Below are 19,544 nucleotides of genomic sequence, written 5' to 3' on the forward strand. Positions count from 1 at the left end.
TTGAAAATTTTGTATGTCTTCTTAATTTTATCATGAACATATTGTTGTTAATAATTAAAATAGAAATAAAGAATACATTTTATCAGATTTAGCCAAGTAGCATGGAAATATAAATGTCCCTCACATCGTTTACATTTTAATACTTTAAAAAAAGCCTTCTGGTTTATACTACTCATAACTTCAGTAATGTTCAGATAAAACTGATTTAACTTTTCCCCTAAGATTTAAATATATGAATGCAAGGAAATATTGGGTATAAGTCCAATGGACAGCAAAAACACAAAAATCAAAATAAAAGACTTCAGTTACAAATAAATATCTGCCATCATCAAAAAGACAACAGTAATAACAGTTGTCTTGCAAAAGAATTATAATTAAACTGGATGCATGTACATCATGTCTGTGTTTGATTAAATGGTTGTATTAATGCATAAGAAAGTTCAGTATTATTACCTCTTAATTACAATGACAATTATTTCATGACCCCACACTATGAAGTTGCAGAGGGGATAATGTTTTTGACCTGTGAATTAGTCTGACTTCTTTTTCTAGAAGTTAAAGAGGAACATTTTTATCAGTTGACTTTTTGAAGACTTTAGTTATGAGTGAACTTAGGAATCTGGTGAGATTTTATCTCTCCAGTGAGTCAGTGACAATGTTGGGACGTGGGTATGTGAATATACTAACAATGGTTATTCAATTTATTCTGAATTCATTATGGCATGTATTACCGGATGAGAAATTCATGCTTCCATGAACCTTCTAGGTTTTGTTGACTTACTAATTATAAAATATGAGATGTGTTTGTTGCCAGTGAGACAACAATTTAGCAGTGACAAATGGGTCATTGAACCAAATTTTTTTTTCATCTTGAAATAATAGCAATTGATTAACAGTACATACATTCATCACTGGTTTAATGCACACAACTTCAATATCAATTAGTGTTAATGCCAAGAGTATCAGGACATAATTTGGGTGTAACAGCTACTAAAGTATCTGTAAGCTTAAAACCCAGTCCCCAATCATGTATATTAAATAATAGATATTGATTAATGTGCAGTAAAAGTCAAGATTGTATGAAAGAGAGTAGGGATCAAGATAATTTTTTTTGATGTGCACGAATAAAAGTAGAGTAATAAAACTTTGTCATGTATAATGCTGCAAGATTCAGAATTTGAAAGAATATTTCATATAGGTGTCTATGTAGAATGCTTGAACAAGAATAGGCTTTATGATTTTTTAGAACAATATGTACTATGACATCTATCCCAGAACAGGAAAGGCTCAATAACAACCTAATGAACTGTGAAGTAGAATATCAAAAGAAATAGGTATGAAAGGTGGTATGATAATAAGCACAATATATGTCAACAAAGCTTAAAGTAAAACTAGTAATATTTGTTGTGTATATCTCAATGAGCTTTACATGCTTTCAAGGAATAACCATAAAAAGCAAAGCAATATATTTTTCTCATTTGGTAGCAGAAACTTGTATTAGGATATTTACGGGTTAGGAATAATAAGACTTTTACTTACTTTGTTCCCACTGGATAATTTCCTGCTCTCAGTGGCGGATCCAGAACTTTTCATAAGAGGGTTTCTCACTGACCTAAGGGGAGCCCGCTCCAGTCATGCTTCAGTGATTCCCTATATTATCAACCAATTCATCCCCAATAAAAGGGTGGGGGCAGGGCCCCCATGATCCGCCTATGCTTCTATGTCTACATGGCATCGAAGGTTTCGTATGTATACTATATAAATATATAGTAAACCCGGCAAATTGTAACAAACCCCTTTTGAATTTACACAGAGCTGCTGAGGGGACAACTACCATCGAGGATCAGGATCAAAGGTGTTAACCGAGTGATAAAAAAAGACTTGCCGTAGGGCTTATACATGTAGCCTGTGGGCAAAAATCATAGAATTTCTTCTTTTTGCCCTTCAAATATACTCCTCATAGTTACCAGAATCGAAATTTTGTGTTTGCGTCAGATGCACGTCTCGTCAAAGTAATTTCAAAACTTTAGTTTGGCGAGAATCCTAGTTGAAGAAAATGAGGTGAGGAGATGATTCTCATAATTTCCGCCATCGCCTCTTTACCGGATTACTCCAAACCTTCCGCATAAAAATATTGACAGTCCTCTGTAGGTTGTGTATCACGCAACGGACTTTTCAGAGAATACCGAATACTTTTCGGCCATGAGGAAATTTCTTGAAATTTCCTGAAATTTCCTCATGAGGTCGGACAATGTATGGCAGAGGTCATATTAAGTGCAGTATTGGAAAGCATGTATGGAACGGATATTAACTCTGCGCCGGAGATTGGTGTCTTATGTAAAAAAGTAAAAATTAGCGTATAATACAACTTTAGAAAAGTAAACTAAAATGATAACATTGCAAAAAAACGACCCTTTAGTGATTATTCTATTACATAACAATGTTAAGATATTTTGTCAAAAAATTTCATTCAAGCACATACAAAACATGGCAGGGTTATGCATGTTTTGGTATATTTTTTCATTGTATTATCTAGGACCTTTGAATGATATATACTTATATTTACTTGTTTTAAATACTTACCGCCAGTCAGTAGTAAAAAACCATGGATCAGTCCCAGTGAAACAAAACCCATACCAATTCCAATAACTTTCTGTCACATTTGTGTTGATAACACTGATCTGTTAAATAATAAACAAAATTTAAAAATATAAATTGTCAAAAACATTATTTTTAACATTTTTTTCAAAAATTAAACAAACGGTGATGTGAATGTATTTTTCATGCAGATTATCATATACTTTACATTTTGTTGTCAGAACAATGTTTACGCTCGTCTCTCATTTCATTATTTCATTGAATTATGTAATGTTTGATTTTTTTAATGTTTATAAATATAAACTAAAAGTAACCGCGTAATCAGGTTTTGTATGGTTGATAACAGCTGATTAAAAATTTGATTTTCGTTTACCTTCACACAATGATATTAAACATTCAAATAAATGGGGAAACAAAATTCTGAAAAAAATCTTACTGTAATTTCTGGAAGAACGTAATTGACCCAGAAGTTGTCATATATTGAAAAAGCCACACGTAGTTGTAGTTTTGCTGTGTATTCTTGGTCTTGATTAGTGTTTTCGGGAAGTTTTATATCTAGTATTTGCCAGCTGCTGGTTTTCCATCCATCCAGAACCAATCCACATACAGAAGGTTTTGTCAACTCTGTAATTGATTGATTACAGGACATTGGTGCACCGGATGTAAACTCTTCATTGAAATTATTCATTTCTAAGGTCAAGTCGCAAGCACTGCTACTATCATACATACATGCCACAGGAACTGTTGTCCATACGTAAATTTTTGCGGATTCTCCACTAGATAATGACATATGTTTGGGCCACACCTGAAAAAAAGTATTTTTCAAATTCGCACAACCATTCTGTTTTTAATATATTTTGAATATTTAAAGACAGATAAAGAACAGTTGCTCCAATATAAGACAATACCAAATACAAAGAGTCTATTGAAAATGTTGATAATGACTATCCGAACATCATGAAGAAAACCACAACCTCCACCCCAAAACAAAATATAATATAATACAAAATTGATAAAATTGATTGTTTTTTGAAGGAATCAATTGTCGATTTCAGTTATGTTGACTGATTTGTAAATCTGCATAGAGAAGAAAATTTACAATGTTCGTAGTTGCCGAAACATATTCATGCTATTTTATTTGAATACAAACCTCCATTCCAGCATAGCGAGGATAACTTTCGAGGTAGGTGCTGTTACTAGAGGCGCTTAAACGCATACCACATTTTACCTGCAAAATTATAGATAATTGTATTAATTCTTTCAAACAATGAGGCAAAACAACATTAAAAACATGGTCAAGATATTTTTTTTAATTTTGCAGTACCTAGAAAAACAATCATTCTTATACTTCGGTTTCATAACCACTGATGAAATATACACAATAAATATATCAAGATTTTAATTTCTTTCCAATAAAAAAATTACTTTTTTATCGGAGGCAAACTGTGCGGAGACAAAAGGTAAATTTATGAATTGACACGTAGTAAAAATTTTCTTCTCACATTTGTTGCAATCTATTCGTGATATAATGATCCTTTCAAGTTTAACAAGCTTTCGCACGTCAGAGTCATAATTAGTTCAGCTAACTTATTCAAATATGACATTTTGACATCGTCTTAAAAAGGTTATAAAATACAAAACTGTTTCAGGTTAAATTTTTAATCAGTATGAAATAGTTTAAGTTGTATGTGCGTTCATGTATCTGTGTTTTTTCTGTTATCGGTAATCTCGTTTAACTATTGTTCTCTTACATTTCTAAGATTTTTATAATTGAGATTATCTAATTCGTGAAGCTGAATGTAAAATACATAAGCTGCTATTAAGAAATCGTTTCCATGTATGTTTTCCACTATTTATCTATATATTGTAAATCATTGAATCATCTGACAATGAAAAATACATTTTTTTTCGCCTGTGTTGCTTTGTCGAAATTATAAGCTGGTGTATTATTTGAAATCTTACATTGAATCCCATTGTTATTCCTGCATTTTTAAGATCTGTTTTTGTAATCCTTCCTTCTGTCTGCATTTGCGAGAGAGTAAGATTGTATTTTTCAACAAATAATACGTCGTTGACTTCCCATTTAACGTCCAAAAGTAAATCATTCAGAATCGGGCTTCCATACTGATAGTATTTGCATTTAAACATAAGTTGTCGATCTGTTGATGTAGGATTGAATGTTGGTACGCTTGAATCAACAGACAGACTTAAAAAGTCGCTGAGTACAATTTCATCTAATAATGAAAAAGAAAAAACATAATTTCATTGTTATATAAATTTAAAAACGTAAATAATTCGCACCCTGTATGAATTTTTGTAAATACTGTCACAGAAAACGTTTTACTGATATATTAAGACAGCTTTAGATAGAATAAGGAATGTGTTATGATTGCCTTTGAGACAAATAAATGACATGGATGTCGCAGTACGGCCCTCGACAATGAGGAACACCAATACCGCACCGTAAGCTATAAGAAAGGCTCTGATACTACAACGTTTGTTTGAATTTCTCATTGTAACAAGATTAGGGTTCACATCACCAATTGAATGTCTTCGGATATCAGATGACGAATAAATATAAAACTTGAAATAGTACCTAGTTTTTCAAAGTGAACAAACGGGAAACAAACTTATACAATATTAATACATTACATTTGTGATCTATCAAGTACTTCAACTAATTCTAAAGCATAAGACGACAAGAATTAATATCATTTCCAAAAGAAGAAGAAAAAACCACAAATACTGACCTCAAAGGAATATTCAAATAAAAAAGTCCCTTATTTAATGACAAAATCCAACACTCGAACATATCAAACGAATGGAAAACAACTTTCTTATTCCTGACTCTTTACTGGCATCTTTTTATGTAGAAAATGGTGGATTAAACCTGGTTTTGAAGTTAGCCAAACCGATCACTTGTATGCTAGTCGCATGGAATTCACATTGTGTGAGCAAACACAACAGACATAATAGGTAAAAATGTTAAAAGTAGTGATAAAGCAGTCAACATCGGTTATAATGTAAATCATTATAAAACAAACAAATATGTCAACCATGCGTTGCCATTTCTGAAACAATATATATTAATTGTTATATTTATTTGTCCTTGTGTTTTTGGTCTCAAGTATACCATTATTCAAGAAACAAGTTTTGTTCTTGTTTTTATTTTGTACTTTTGTTAATCAATATATCGATCATTGAACGGAGAGATTTCAATAACAGAAAAAGTCAATCCACGACTTATATTACACCCCAAAAAACCATACAAGTACCTGCTTGAGTTGTTGATTCGACTGCTAGAGAAGTAGTAGACATCATTTCATTTAAAGCAGATGTTGGTTGAATGTTCCAGGATTCAGTGGTCGATTGGTAATGAGATTCTGGTTCTGAATACAGTGTTTCAGAAGATGCTGTTTGATGTAAAGTGTCTGTGCTTGACAACCGATTCGGTTCTGTATGAGACGCAACTGAACTATTTGGTGACATTGATGAATTATGCACGAATACATCAGAGGGGGAAGTAGTGGAACTTGAAGGATATATCGTCTCACTGAACGAATAATTATCTTCTGAAATATATTATATTATTTGAAGATACACGATTCCTCGTTCAGTTGAATAATTCTCAGAGAAATTCTATAATATTTTATTGATTGTTTTTTGTTAATGTTTCGTTGAGCAATCTTTCACATATAGTTGTGATCGATGTTTTTCTAAAAATATAGCCAAAATGCCTGGAAAGAACCACCATCCTTTGGCAAGCACAGTTTTAACTACAGTCTATTATGATAGGTGTCATACGTATCTTGCCACGAACAGAGTTCGAACTTACAAACTCAGTGTTAATAGTCGTTTGAACCAAAGTACGTTGACCAGTCAACCAATTATACTTTTGAGATATAAAAGACTTTATTTTGTGTAAAGTAAATACATGTTATATTTTAAACAGATGTATAAAATACTTGTTTTCCCCCAAAAATACAAAATATCAATCTGACTTAAAAATCATCTTGCCATATGAAACCGAAACGCATAGCATTATATGACATGGAATAAAGATACATGGAAATGTTTGAAAAAATTAAACATACCTAACGGTGTGGTTGAATCAGTTGAAAGATAGCTGGTAGACATTGTTTCTTCTTGAACAGAAGTTGGATTAATATTCCAAGATTCAGTGCTCGATAATTGGTAAAAAGAATGATGTTCTGAATATGTTTCCTCGGAAGATGCTGGTTCATACAAATAGTTTGTGTTTGATTGTGGATATCCAGAGTTTGTTGCTGAATACATTGTATCTTGGGACCATTTGTCAGATATGACTGGTGTGGCGTGTGGTTGATATCCAGAATTTTGTGCTGAATACATTGTATCTTGAGTCGATGTGTCGGACATAGCTTGTGTGGCGTGTGGTTGATATCCAGAATTTGGTGCTGAATACATTGTATCTTGGGACGATTTATCAGATGTAACAGGTGTGGCGTGTGGTTGATATCCAGAATTTGGTGCTGAAAACATTGTATCTTGGGACCATGTGTCAGACATGACTGGTGTGGCGTGCGGTTGATATCCTGAATTTGGTGCTGTTAACATTGTATCTTGGGACCATGTGTCAGACATTACTGGTGTGGCGTGTGGTGGATATTCAGAATTTGGTGATGAATGCATTGTATCTTGGGACCATTTATTAGACATGACTGGTGTGGCGTGCGGTTGATATCCAGAATTGGGTGCTGAAAACATTGTTTCTTGAGACAATTTGTCAGACATGACTGGTGTGGCGTGTGGTTGATATCCAGAACTTGGTGCTGAATTCATTGTATCTTGGGACCATTTGGCAGACATGACTGGTGTAGCATGTGGTTGATATCCAGAACTTGGTGCTGAATACATTGTATTTTGGGACCATTTTTCAGACATGACTGGTGTGGGGTTTGGTTGATATCCAGAACTTGATGCTGAATATATCGTATCATGTGACCATTTGTCAGACATTACTGGTGTGGCGTATGGTGGATATCCAGAATTGGGTGTTGAATAAATTGCATCTTGGGACCATTTATCAGACATGACTGGTGTGGCATGCGGTTGATATCCAGAACTTGGTGCTGAATTCATTGTATCTTTGGACCATGTGTCAGACATAGCTGATGTGGCGTGTGGTTGATATCCAGAATGAGGTAATGTGTACGAGTCGTTTAAATTCTCTAGTGAAACTGTTGGTTCATACGATTGTGATTGAGAAAAGTGAATCGTGGAACTTGATTGATTTATCGACTGATTGTAGGAATCGTTGCTCACTGAAAAAAACATCTTTGAATCAGTCAAAATAAAAATAATAAAATAAAATTTAGCATTGTTAAACATTCAATACTTTCTTAAATTGTTTTAAATGAAACATTAAAGAATTGTCAACGTGCCAACCTGAAATATGTGTTAAATGTGATATAAGTCCTTAGAACATTTATTTCTATACATGAAGGATAGTAGTTAAACATTACACACATGAATTGGCTTAGTGTCATACGCAGGAGATTTAAGACAAACCATGCTTTTGCATGGTCAATTTTAACCAACAATTCAACATATATCATTTGTAATGTTTTTGAATAAACCTCTGTTGATATGCACCCCTTTAAATATATCAAGTCTTTGTACACACTGAGGGCAAACACATGGTTATTCCTTGATACTTGTAAGACAAGCAGAAAAAATGCGTTATTACACCTTAATTGGGTTAACACAAAGTTCAACAGCTTGTCATTTGTGAAAAATCTACAGAAAAAACAACTTTCACAAGCACACATGAATTAAATGTACATACAATTTGCAGAATTGTAAAATAAACGCGGGGAAAACTAAATATACTCTCCAACATCTTGAGATGGAGGCATACAATGATATTTAAATTGAGCAGCAACAATTGTCTGTCTGAATGAGTTACAACACTTCAGGCTTGCTATATACGTTGCCAATCTAATTTTTCGACTGTAGTTCAAGGAAAATTACATTCCATAAAAAAGTGTACGAATAAAAAAGTATTACAAAAACCCTGAACGCCAAGCAAAATTGAAAAATGAGAAGTCCAAAAAAGAGGCTCACAACGTTAAAATTTTTTTTTTTCAATCTGATCTTAACACACATTTGTAAATTATTAAGTTTTGTTTTATAAATGACTGTGTTTAGTTTGTGGCATCAACTCATGTATATTCAAGAGGATGATATATTCTTCGTTCGATGTAGAGAGCTTATGATGTGATCACACAATAAAATCACATTCAAACCAGTCTTGGTCTTACTGATGCAGCAGGTTGGAAACAACAAATATTCATATTTGCCTTAGATGAATTGGCTATTTTAAGAACCTTTTCGGTGTATTGCTCTTCACAGTTTTCGACCCTTATACATTATTGGCTATCAAATATTCTGCTATGAACGTTCATAATGTGGGTAAAGCGCTTTGGACGCATAAAATTAATCTAGTCGGAATTCACGAGTATCCACAGAGAGACGTCATCAAATTTGCAGACGCAATTTTCACAATTTTCCAATTCCTCGAATATTCTAGTATTCCATAAAAATTGTTAATAATGTCTAACTAATTGGCAATAATGATAAATTATATAAATAATTCAGTGTAAGCCATGAATGACAGTCTTATGGAATTGGTTTCAATAAATGTAGTTTTAATTTCTTCTTTTTTGGATTATTAGCTGTTGATATCCGCCTTAAAACAAGATTTTTTTTCAGTTATATAATTGAGTTAAAAACAACATTAAATTTATTGATCAACTTAAACATAAGTGTATACTCACCCATACAGTATCTTGAACAATTTCCATTTGGTTCTAGATATGCAACATTGTAGTTATAGCAATTCAACATTGTGACAGGCCAACTTTCCTGACAAGTTGAAGATTCACTTACAGCACATGCTGTCATCGTTGTGCTTTCGCCTGGTAAACTTGGACTTGAACCTTAAAAAACAAGTGTTGTCAAAGGTTGTCATTATTTTATTGTTATTGTAATCTATATTCTGCTTTATGAATAGTAGTGTTATTTTCTGTATACTCCTTTTTGATGGACTCCTGATCAGCATTGAGTGGAGACACTTACCATGTCGAGGAAACAAGTCTAGCTCTTTTGTTTTTGCTTGTTAAATTCTTCCAAAATGATTTTCATAAAAATACAGTTGTCTCTCATTTTGCATGAATAATGGATGTGTGTTGGTTTTTTTTAATGTAAAGACTATCCAAAAGTTGCTACAAAAAAAAGTTTATAAAAATCCACCAATTGAAGAACAGAGAACAAAGAACATCACGGTCCACAGAAAGTATACAAAAAAACACCAATACATGTTTCTAAAATGTTAAAAAAAACCCCATAAAATGATAAAACATCACAAACCCCACAGTAAACATTTGTTCTAGATGGTCGACTAATATCTGCTCTATTAGTGGCTCCGGTAGTATTACTGAAGATTCAGAAATTATTGCGTTCATTTATCATTGCGATTTTGTCATTTTAGACTTAAATGCGATTTTAATTTTTACGATATTGAGAAAAGTCCTGTTTAGTTTACGTAGAATATTTCAAAATGCGAGTTTAAAGTTATTGCATTTACAACTCTGTCGCATTTTTCGCAATAATAAAAACTTCGCAATAATTTCTGAATAGCATGAACAATTCCTATTATATTTCTCTCAGTAATAGTAATAATCGCCAAAAAAGACATGGTTGTCAATCTATTGTTTGCAAGCATGTACATAAGCATTATTTTCTTAGATGTAACAATTTGAAGAATTTAGAATTTCAGCATCACCTTTTTTAAAAAGTGCTTGTGTGTATTTTCATTTGCATATCCCAAATCAGCCAATTGTTTCTGCACAGCAATTTATTGTTTAAATAAACCGTTGACCAACTCAGTGTAACAGAAGTTTATTCAAATATAACTTATACTTCCGACAAATATTTCTGATAAAATTCAAAAAATAAATTCAAATAATTGATACGGTGTATAAAACTACTAAGTTTGTCTGCATTACAACAATTTACTGAAAACATTTCGATTTCGTGTTGATTATGGTTGCAAATGTACATATTTAGATTGATATTTGTCCTTTTCATTGTTTTCAATAACCTATGACTTTACGGTAAAGTTCCAGATATTATCATACTTTACTGAATAAAAACATATACAAATTTTAATACCATTTAGCCAAATAGGAGATGATGATCCACATTGTCCTGGGCGTGGTGGTGTATTTGGTATATTTTGAAATCCATCATATCTGTACCATCCAGCTGTAAGGTTTGAAGATTCACAGTCTTCAGACATTCCTTCTGACAAAACATAATCTATTGTTCTTGTATAATCACCAGTTATAATGGTATGGTCATAGAAACAAGGCCCGTACCATGATGGATTAGTCCATTCAGGTTCTGAAAAAGTAGTGTTTTATTGAAAATTATTCTAAGATATATTCACAACAATTCGTGTAGAAATTATATTTTATTGATAAATATAAAGACATGAGCATAAACCCCCATAGACAACAAACTGCTAATAACATTTTGCCAACTTATATTTAAACGATAATCGAAATCACAACAACCGATTGAAAACAAAACAGATATAAAGTAATATTTGTTTTTTTTCATTTGTTATAGATATTTTTTCATTTATAATTTTCAGTCCCATCGTTTTTTACATCTAACTTGTCTTTCATCGATTGATTGTTGGTGTTTTATAGCCACTTATTAGCGCCTATTTTATGCTATTTGTGGCGGCCAGTTTTTATTGGAAGGAAGCCGGAGTGCCCGGAGAAAAACCCCGACCTTCGTTAGGAAAACTGACAATCCTAGTCAATTAAGATTGGAGTCGAGTGCACCCGCACGAGCGGGTTTGGAACATACAACCTCAGTGTTGACTTGCCTTTGATTAAAGTAGTAGAACTACTTTGACCACTTGGACACAGAGGTCCGTAACTTGCCTTTCAATATACTTGCAAATGTTAATGACATTTAATGTAATCGATTACGGTTATTGACGTAGTGTGCAGTATGATTTTTACTCAAGTCATACAATCAATTTAACGGGTCAGCCAGTTTGCATTTAGGCCATAAACTAATTATGACACCCGATCGACAATGTTGGGTGACATATTGCTTTTCCTCTATATATTCGTTATTATTGTAAAAGAACATGTCATTATGTTATTGTTCTATTATAAATTAGAAAATACTTTAACGGCAAACGACAAAATTATTTACTCGCGTAGTGAGATTAAGCATATTTGGATTCTTGAAAATGTTTAAAGAACTTCTGGCAAATTTTGAATCTCGGTCTATTCCTGAAAATATTTCTAACATAACTTTTGATTTTTTTTAACCCTGTATACCACCATTTTCCATGTCAAATTATAATTGTTTAGAATAAACATTGAACGACAAAATTTCTTCCTATGTGACGTTTACATTATTATGACGTCAGACACGCGAAGCACTGAATGTGTTTTTTAATTTGATAGATGTTTTTGTGTGGTTCTTTTTTCTAAATGATTGTTTGTTTCGAGATAGTAACAGAGTAATGACTGCTGTACCCATATAATGACTGTTTTATTTGTTATGTCTGTTTTTTTTCACGCATCGTTGTAAATATAACAGAATTTGATGCGACTGTCATACAAGTGAGAGGTTTAGCGCTATAAAACCAGGTTCAATCTACCATTTTCTAAATTTGAAAATGCCTGTACAAAGTCAGGAATATGACAGTTGTTGTCCAATCGTTTGATTTGTTTTGTCATTTGATGTTGCCATTTGATTAGGGACTTTCCGATTGAATTTTCCTCGGAGTTCAGTATTTTTGTGATTTTACTTTTTTTAAATGATAGTTCACTATAATGAGGAACACAAAATTTCGGGTTGCAGTAAGTCTTAAGAACATGAAAAATGGATGCCGTTGCCATGGAAACGGAACAAATGTGAAAATATCAAGTTTTGGGTTTTGGTCAACTATTTGGATATGCTTAAACTTAGAATCTTTATATTTTATGACAATGTAGGTGCCCACTATATATTGGTGTTGGATGATTTTGGCAATCATTGGAACTACTATGTTGCCATGGAAACTACATCAAAAATTTCAAAAATATTAAAATGCTTCAAACCTAATGAAATTTTACCGTAACAATCAGCAACATTGAAAGATGTGGCATTTGGAGTTAGTATTTCCATAATTACTGCTGTTACCATGGAAACAATGCAAAAAGGTCAAATTTCTCCCAAAACATCAGGTTTTGGTATGCTTTAACTTAACATCATCAAATTTTTATACAATAAAGATGTTCATTATATACAGGTTTTGAATGATTTTGACAATCATTGGAACTACGATGTTACCATGGATACAGGAGCAAAAATTTCAAATATTTCAAAATGCTTTAATCTTAATGAACCTTCACCATAAGGTTGACTGTCATGTGTGGAAGTGGGAATTGGCGTTGTTATTTTCAAAATGGCTGCCGTTACCATGGAAACAAGGCAAACAAGAAAAAATATGCGTAAAATTTGTAAATCCACTAAATGTTCTAAAAAATTACATAAAGATGTATAGCCAGCAGTATCTATGTACATTCATTGTTTTTTAAAACTTTAAAACTGGCTGCAATCTAGTGGCGATGTGGGAAGGGTGAAATCCGCCATTGCTTGCAATCTAGTTAGATTATTATGTTTGGTAAAGATCAATAATAGGAGAAACAAAAAATAATGTGATTATGAATAAAAAGACCAACAAAGAATGTACAAAAAAACGAAAAGCATCCCAATGTCCCCATGTTTGCACGAATTTGATCTGTAAAAGAGTGCAAACTAAAAAAAATAATAAAACAGAATAGTTGTTTTGGGATTGATTGTAAAGAATCTTTAAAACTATTTTTTCAATGCAGCATGACAAATGCAACTCCTACTTAATAATATGTAGACATTTGTAATACATGAACACATAATACTGAGTAAAGTTACTCACCCATACAATATCTTCCACAGCTAGAGACGACGGGTTCTAAATAGACAACATTAAATGTCATACAGCTAAGCACAGTCACATTCCAACTTTTCTCACAGATTGATGAATTTCCCACTTGACATGCCGACATTGATCTGTACTCGCCAAAGTTCGTTGAATACGTACCTAAAAAGAGAAACCAAAGGTACCAACGTGACATTCAAACTCGTTATACGGAAGTAAACTGATAACACCATGGGTATTAAAAAAAAACAAAAACCTACATACAACAGTACTAAAACATAACATAGAAAACTAAAGATTGAGCAACATAAATCCCTCTAAAATCTAGGGGTGATCTCAGGTATTCTGGAAGAGTTAACAGATCCTACTCCACATGTGGCGCCCGTCGTGTTACTAAGAAAAGTTAAATATCACATACAATCAAGAAATCAGTTTTGCAAAATTGCAATTTATTGGTATTTCTTCCTTTTGATGCATTTTCTTTTTTACGAATGCTGAAAAAGAAGAACAAAAACACGGCATTCACGAAACAAAAAATGGTTTTTAATTCATATAAAGTCATCTTCATCTTTAGTTAGAAAACATTGCATTTCTCACGCTATTTTATTAATTTAAACGAGAGAAAACATGAATGGATTGTTTTCTCATTAACTGTAAGATAAATTCGAGTTCACTAGTAGTGAAGTTGAAAAAAATCGTAGTTAATAAGATGTGATTGACGCTCATAATGTTGACATAATCATTATTATTCAAATTACATAATGTTATTTAAAATTTATTTTTCTGTATATTTTCTTTCATTTTAGAAAACGATACTTCTTTTTAATAACTGCATCAAATAACCCTTTGTTACACTAGTCATCAATTCAAGTCTATCGTATATTAACTGCAACTGAAAGATTAAGCGTTTACATATTTCGTAAATCTTAAATCGTTCATTGTTGATTCATATTTGTCAAAAACAAATATGCTTGAAAGTCATATTGATGAATCAAAACAGTTTCATCACTTTTTAAATTAACTTCGAAAATAAATTATCATATTGTCTTATTATCGTGGCAATTCGTCTAGTTTATATTTTTGTAGGAAAAAATGTTATTTGTAAATACCGTTAAGCCATATTGGAGATGACGACCCACATTGTCCTGGTAACGGTGCCTTTGTTGGTATATTTTGTAACATCTCATACCTGTACCATCCAGCTGTCAGGTAAGATGACTCACAGTCATCATGTTCACCATTCTGCAAGGTGTAATTAATGGTTCTGTTGGAGTAACTTGTGATCAGAGAGTGATTGAGACAAGGATGATAATTTCCATTCCCTGGTGGAGTTGTCTGTGGATCTGAACAGTAAAACGTACATAGTCGTTACTTGAAAATGGATTAATTGCATATATACATTGTCCTGGCTTGTATATGTTTATTACAATACTTGTTTTAATAATTGATAAATATTTTAAACATGTCATGAATGCGTATTTTATCATATAAATATTTATAATAAGATTATGGATCTCCGAATCAGCTGCCAAGGTAAGTTTAAAACAAACCACGTTAAATAAAAATTCACTTATATTGTTGTTGTTCTTTTTAAAACATCTTGATGTACAACATGGGAATAAATAACTACTAAATGTATGAAATAATTTTAAACCTACACATGTTAAATGGTGTAGTTGATTCGGTTGATGGAAAGCTTGTGGGTTGAGATACGTCTGAAACAGTTGTTGGTTGAATATTCCTACTAGATACAGTACTCGATAATTGGTCGAAAGATTGATATTCTGAATATGTTTTATCATACGATGCTGTTTCATAAAAGTGGTTCGTTTCTGATGGCAGGTATTCAGAATAAGGTGCTGGTTCTCCAGAGAATGTATCCGACATAACTGTGGTAGCGTGGGGTTGAAAACTAGAATAGGGTGATGTGTAAGAGGCTTCTAAATTCTCTTGTGAAACTGATGCGTTATGTATAAATGATTGAGAGGGATGAACAGTTGAACTGTGTTCATTTGTCGTCTCATTGAACGCTTCATTACTCTCTGAAATAAAAAATGAATTCAGTCAAAACCAGAATTATAAGTCTAAACCAACACTTACTTATACATCATTCAATGAAAACATAATCCCAAAAAATGATCGAAAAATTCTGGAATCAACTGTCTTTTCTGTATTTGAATTATTTTTTTTCAAACTCGCGATAGGTACAACTTTAAATCTTCAATAAATCTAATAATTCTGTGACGTATCATGGACCTGGCTTTATACTGCATAGAAGTACATGACTATCATACATAACTGATATCGTGTCTAAGTCAGGAAAAAAGACATTCAAATAAAAGCAGATTTTACATAAACATGTCAGAATTCGTCTAGTGAAGTTATGGAACTTCAGAGCAATATCTAATATAATATATTCTACAAATGTGAACAATTTGGTTTATGTTTTAATGATTCCATATACACGTTTGTCTTATTGTTAAAACTCGTTTTGTTCAATCAACGTTTTATAGTAAGTTTGATACCTACCCATACAGACTCTTCCACAATCATTTAGTTCCTTCATGTAAGCAACATTATATCCATAACAATGCATAACTGTAACATTCCAACTATCTTCACAGTTTGTGAAATTACTGACCATACATGCTTTTATTGTTGTTGTTTCTTCAAATGATGTAGGATATGTTCCTGATAAAACAGATAAGTTAACAGGTATCATTAGTTCAAAATAACAAAATATTTACAGTATTATCAAAATGTCTCATTTTTTCAAATAAATCCATTACATGAGTATAAAATAGCTATTCAGTCAAATCCAGTGAACAATAAAATTGAGAATGGAAATGGGGAATGTGTCAAAGAGACAACAACACGACCAAATAAAAAACAACAGCAGAGGGTCACCAACAGGTCTTCAATGTAGCGAGAAATTCCCGCACCCGGAGGCGTCCTTCAGCTGGCCCCTAAACAAATATATACTAGTCCAGTGATAATGAACGCCATATGTTTGATGAAAACTTTTAAGTCAAATAATTATAGGAATAAAATCAATTCATCAGTTGTCATAGTGGTCAAAAAGAATACCACGTACATATTTATTAATGGAACAAGACATGTAAATAATATTACCACTAAACCATACAGGAGACCTTGACCCACATTGCCCGGGTACTGGTGGCGTAGTGGGTACATTCTGTTGACTTGCAAATGTGTACCATCCTTCTGTTATATTGTCACAATCCTCAACTTCTCCAGGTTGTAATATATAATTAAAGGTTCTGTCGTAGGTACCTTCTATGACAGAAGTACTATAACATGGATGATTCATTGTTGGTGGCGTTGTTCCAGAACTATTCATTTGTTCTACAAAAACACAACAATAATGTATGGAAAAACAACTTCACAAAAAGCAAAAGGTATTATTCTGTCGTTACACCATTTAGCAACTCTCAAACGGATAATGCTGTCCATATCAATTTTTACAAGGAACCGTAGACTCAAACGGTCAGGTTGACAAGACTGTTTCTTTAACAATCAAGATATTGAATTGCAGAACGTTAACATATGTTTTATGAACTCGCTATAGGCGCAAATTTTAATCTTTAACAAATATAAACACGCTGTTTAGTTTCATGATCATATCTCACATATTGGTACATTATTAATATATATGACTGATATTGCTCCTAAACATGGAATAATTATGTTCAAATAAAGCAGATTTAAACATATAGGTTTGAACTCGTTTTGTTTAAGAAAATAAATTGTTGTTATTCAGTACAAACACTGTTATGATACATTTTATAAATGTAAACATTTTATGCTCATTTTGAGATAGTGTCATCAGCAATTTTGTCTTATTGTTAAAAACATATTTTACAGAAAGTATGCTACATACCCATACAGACTCTTCCACAATCATTAACTTCCTTCATATAAGCAACATTATATCCATAACAGTGCATAACTGTAACATTCCAACTATCTTCACAGTTACTGAAATTACTGACCATACATGCTTTCATTGTTGTCGTTTCTTCAAATGAAGTAGGATATGTTCCTTAAAAAACAGATAAAAGAACAGTTACACCGTTTTATTTCAAATAACATCAAGTTTGAAAGTAAATTCACTATTTCTTCTGTTTTCGAATTAAACTTGTTTCGATGCAAATTGGTGGTGCTTCAAATACAGTAAAATAACTGTGTTTAAAGAAATCATCGAAGTCAATTAATTGTAGGAATAAAAGTCACACATCATTTGTTACAGTGTTAAAATGCCACATACATGTAAATAAACTCATCATAGAAACCAGGATTAAAATTTTATATTTTCGCCAGACGCGCGTTTCGTCTACAAAAGACGCGTCAGTGACGCTCGAATAAAAAAATGTTAAAAAGGCCAAATAGAATACGAAGTTGCAGAGCATTCAGGACCAAATATTCCTAAAAGTTTTGCCAAAACAGCTAAGATAATCTATTCCTGAGGTAGAAAAGCCTTAGTAAAATATTATTACCACTAAACCATATAGGAGACCTTGACCCACATTGGCCTGGTACTGGTGACGTAGTGGGTACGCTCTGTCCACTTGCAAATGTATACCATCCTTCTGTTATGTTGTCACAATCCTCAACTTCTCCAGGTTGTAATATATAATTAAAGGTTCTGTCGTAGGTACCTTCTATGACAGAAGTACTATAACATGGATGATTCATTGTTGGTGGCGTTGTTCCAGAACTATTCATTTGTTCTACAAAAACACAACAATAATGTATGGAAAAACCACCACACAAAAAGCAAAAGGTATTATTCTGTCGTTACACCATTTAGCAACTCTCAAACGGATAATGCTGTCCATATCAATTTTTACAAGGAACTGTAGACTCAAACGGTCAGGTTGACAATACTGTTTCTTTAACAATCAAGATATTGAATTGCAGAACGTTAACATATGTTTTATGAACTCGCTATAGGCGCAAATTTTAATCTTTAACAAATATAAACACGCTGTTTAGTTTCATGATCATATCTCACATATTTGTACATTATTATTATACATGACTGATATTGCTCCTAAACATGGAATAATAATGTTTAAATAAAGCAGATTTTAACATATAGGATTGAACTCGTTTTGTTTAAGAAAATAAATTGTTGTAATTCAGTACAAACACTGTTATGATACATTTTATAAATGTAAACATTTTATGCTCATTTTGAGATAGTGTCATCAGCAATTTTGTCTTATTGTTAAAAACATATTTTACAGAAAGTATGCTACATACCCATACAGACTCTTCCACAATCATTAGTTTCCTTCATATAAGCAACATTATATCCATAACAGTGCATAACTGTAACATTCCAACTATCTTCACAGTTACTGAAATTACTGACCATACATGCTTTCATTGTTGTCGTTTCTTCAAATGAAGTAGGATATGTTCCTTATAAAACAGATAAAAGAACAGTTACACCGTTTTATTTCAAATAACATCAAGTTTGAAAGTATATTCACTATTTCTTCTGTTTTCGAATTAAACTTGTTTCGATGCAAATTGGTGGTGTATCACATACAGTAAAATAACTGTGTTTAAAGAAATCATCGAAGTCAAATAATTGTAGGAATAAAAGCAACACATCATTTGTTACAGTGTTAAAATACCACATACATGTAAATAAACTCATCATAGAAACCAGGATTAAAATTTTATATTTACGCCAGACGCGCGTTTCGTCTACAAAAGACTCTTCAGTGACGCTCGAATAAAACAATGTTAAAAAGGTCAAATGAAATACTAAGTTGAAGAGAATTCAGGACCAAATATTCCTAAAAGTTTTGCCAAAAACAGCTAAGATAATCTATTCCTGAAGTAGAAAAGCCTTAGTATTTAAAAAAATTCAATGGGAGAA

At 32.3% G+C, this 19,544-nt stretch overlaps 1 protein-coding gene across 1 annotated transcript in view; it reads right to left on the minus strand.

Moving 5' to 3' along the window:
- LOC139490665 (uncharacterized) overlaps window positions 1-19,544 on the minus strand; it is an 84,819-nt gene that overhangs the window by 17,752 nt on the left and 47,523 nt on the right. The window contains exons 34-49 of the mRNA XM_071277578.1: window positions 18,917-19,078; window positions 18,148-18,381; window positions 17,532-17,693; window positions 16,763-16,996; window positions 16,160-16,321; window positions 15,289-15,672; window positions 14,740-14,973; window positions 13,628-13,792; window positions 10,813-11,043; window positions 9,417-9,578; window positions 6,693-7,901; window positions 5,874-6,170; window positions 4,561-4,832; window positions 3,749-3,826; window positions 3,035-3,403; window positions 2,584-2,681 (exon numbers count right to left, since the gene is read on the minus strand). Coding sequence (XP_071133679.1) covers window positions 2,584-2,681; window positions 3,035-3,403; window positions 3,749-3,826; window positions 4,561-4,832; window positions 5,874-6,170; window positions 6,693-7,901; window positions 9,417-9,578; window positions 10,813-11,043; window positions 13,628-13,792; window positions 14,740-14,973; window positions 15,289-15,672; window positions 16,160-16,321; window positions 16,763-16,996; window positions 17,532-17,693; window positions 18,148-18,381; window positions 18,917-19,078 — 4,453 coding nt within the window. The remainder of the gene's footprint in view (window positions 1-2,583; window positions 2,682-3,034; window positions 3,404-3,748; window positions 3,827-4,560; window positions 4,833-5,873; window positions 6,171-6,692; window positions 7,902-9,416; window positions 9,579-10,812; window positions 11,044-13,627; window positions 13,793-14,739; window positions 14,974-15,288; window positions 15,673-16,159; window positions 16,322-16,762; window positions 16,997-17,531; window positions 17,694-18,147; window positions 18,382-18,916; window positions 19,079-19,544) is intronic.

This window comes from Mytilus edulis, chromosome 10 (genome assembly GCF_963676685.1).
Source record: "Mytilus edulis chromosome 10, xbMytEdul2.2, whole genome shotgun sequence".
Lineage (NCBI taxonomy): Eukaryota > Metazoa > Mollusca > Bivalvia > Mytilida > Mytilidae > Mytilus > Mytilus edulis.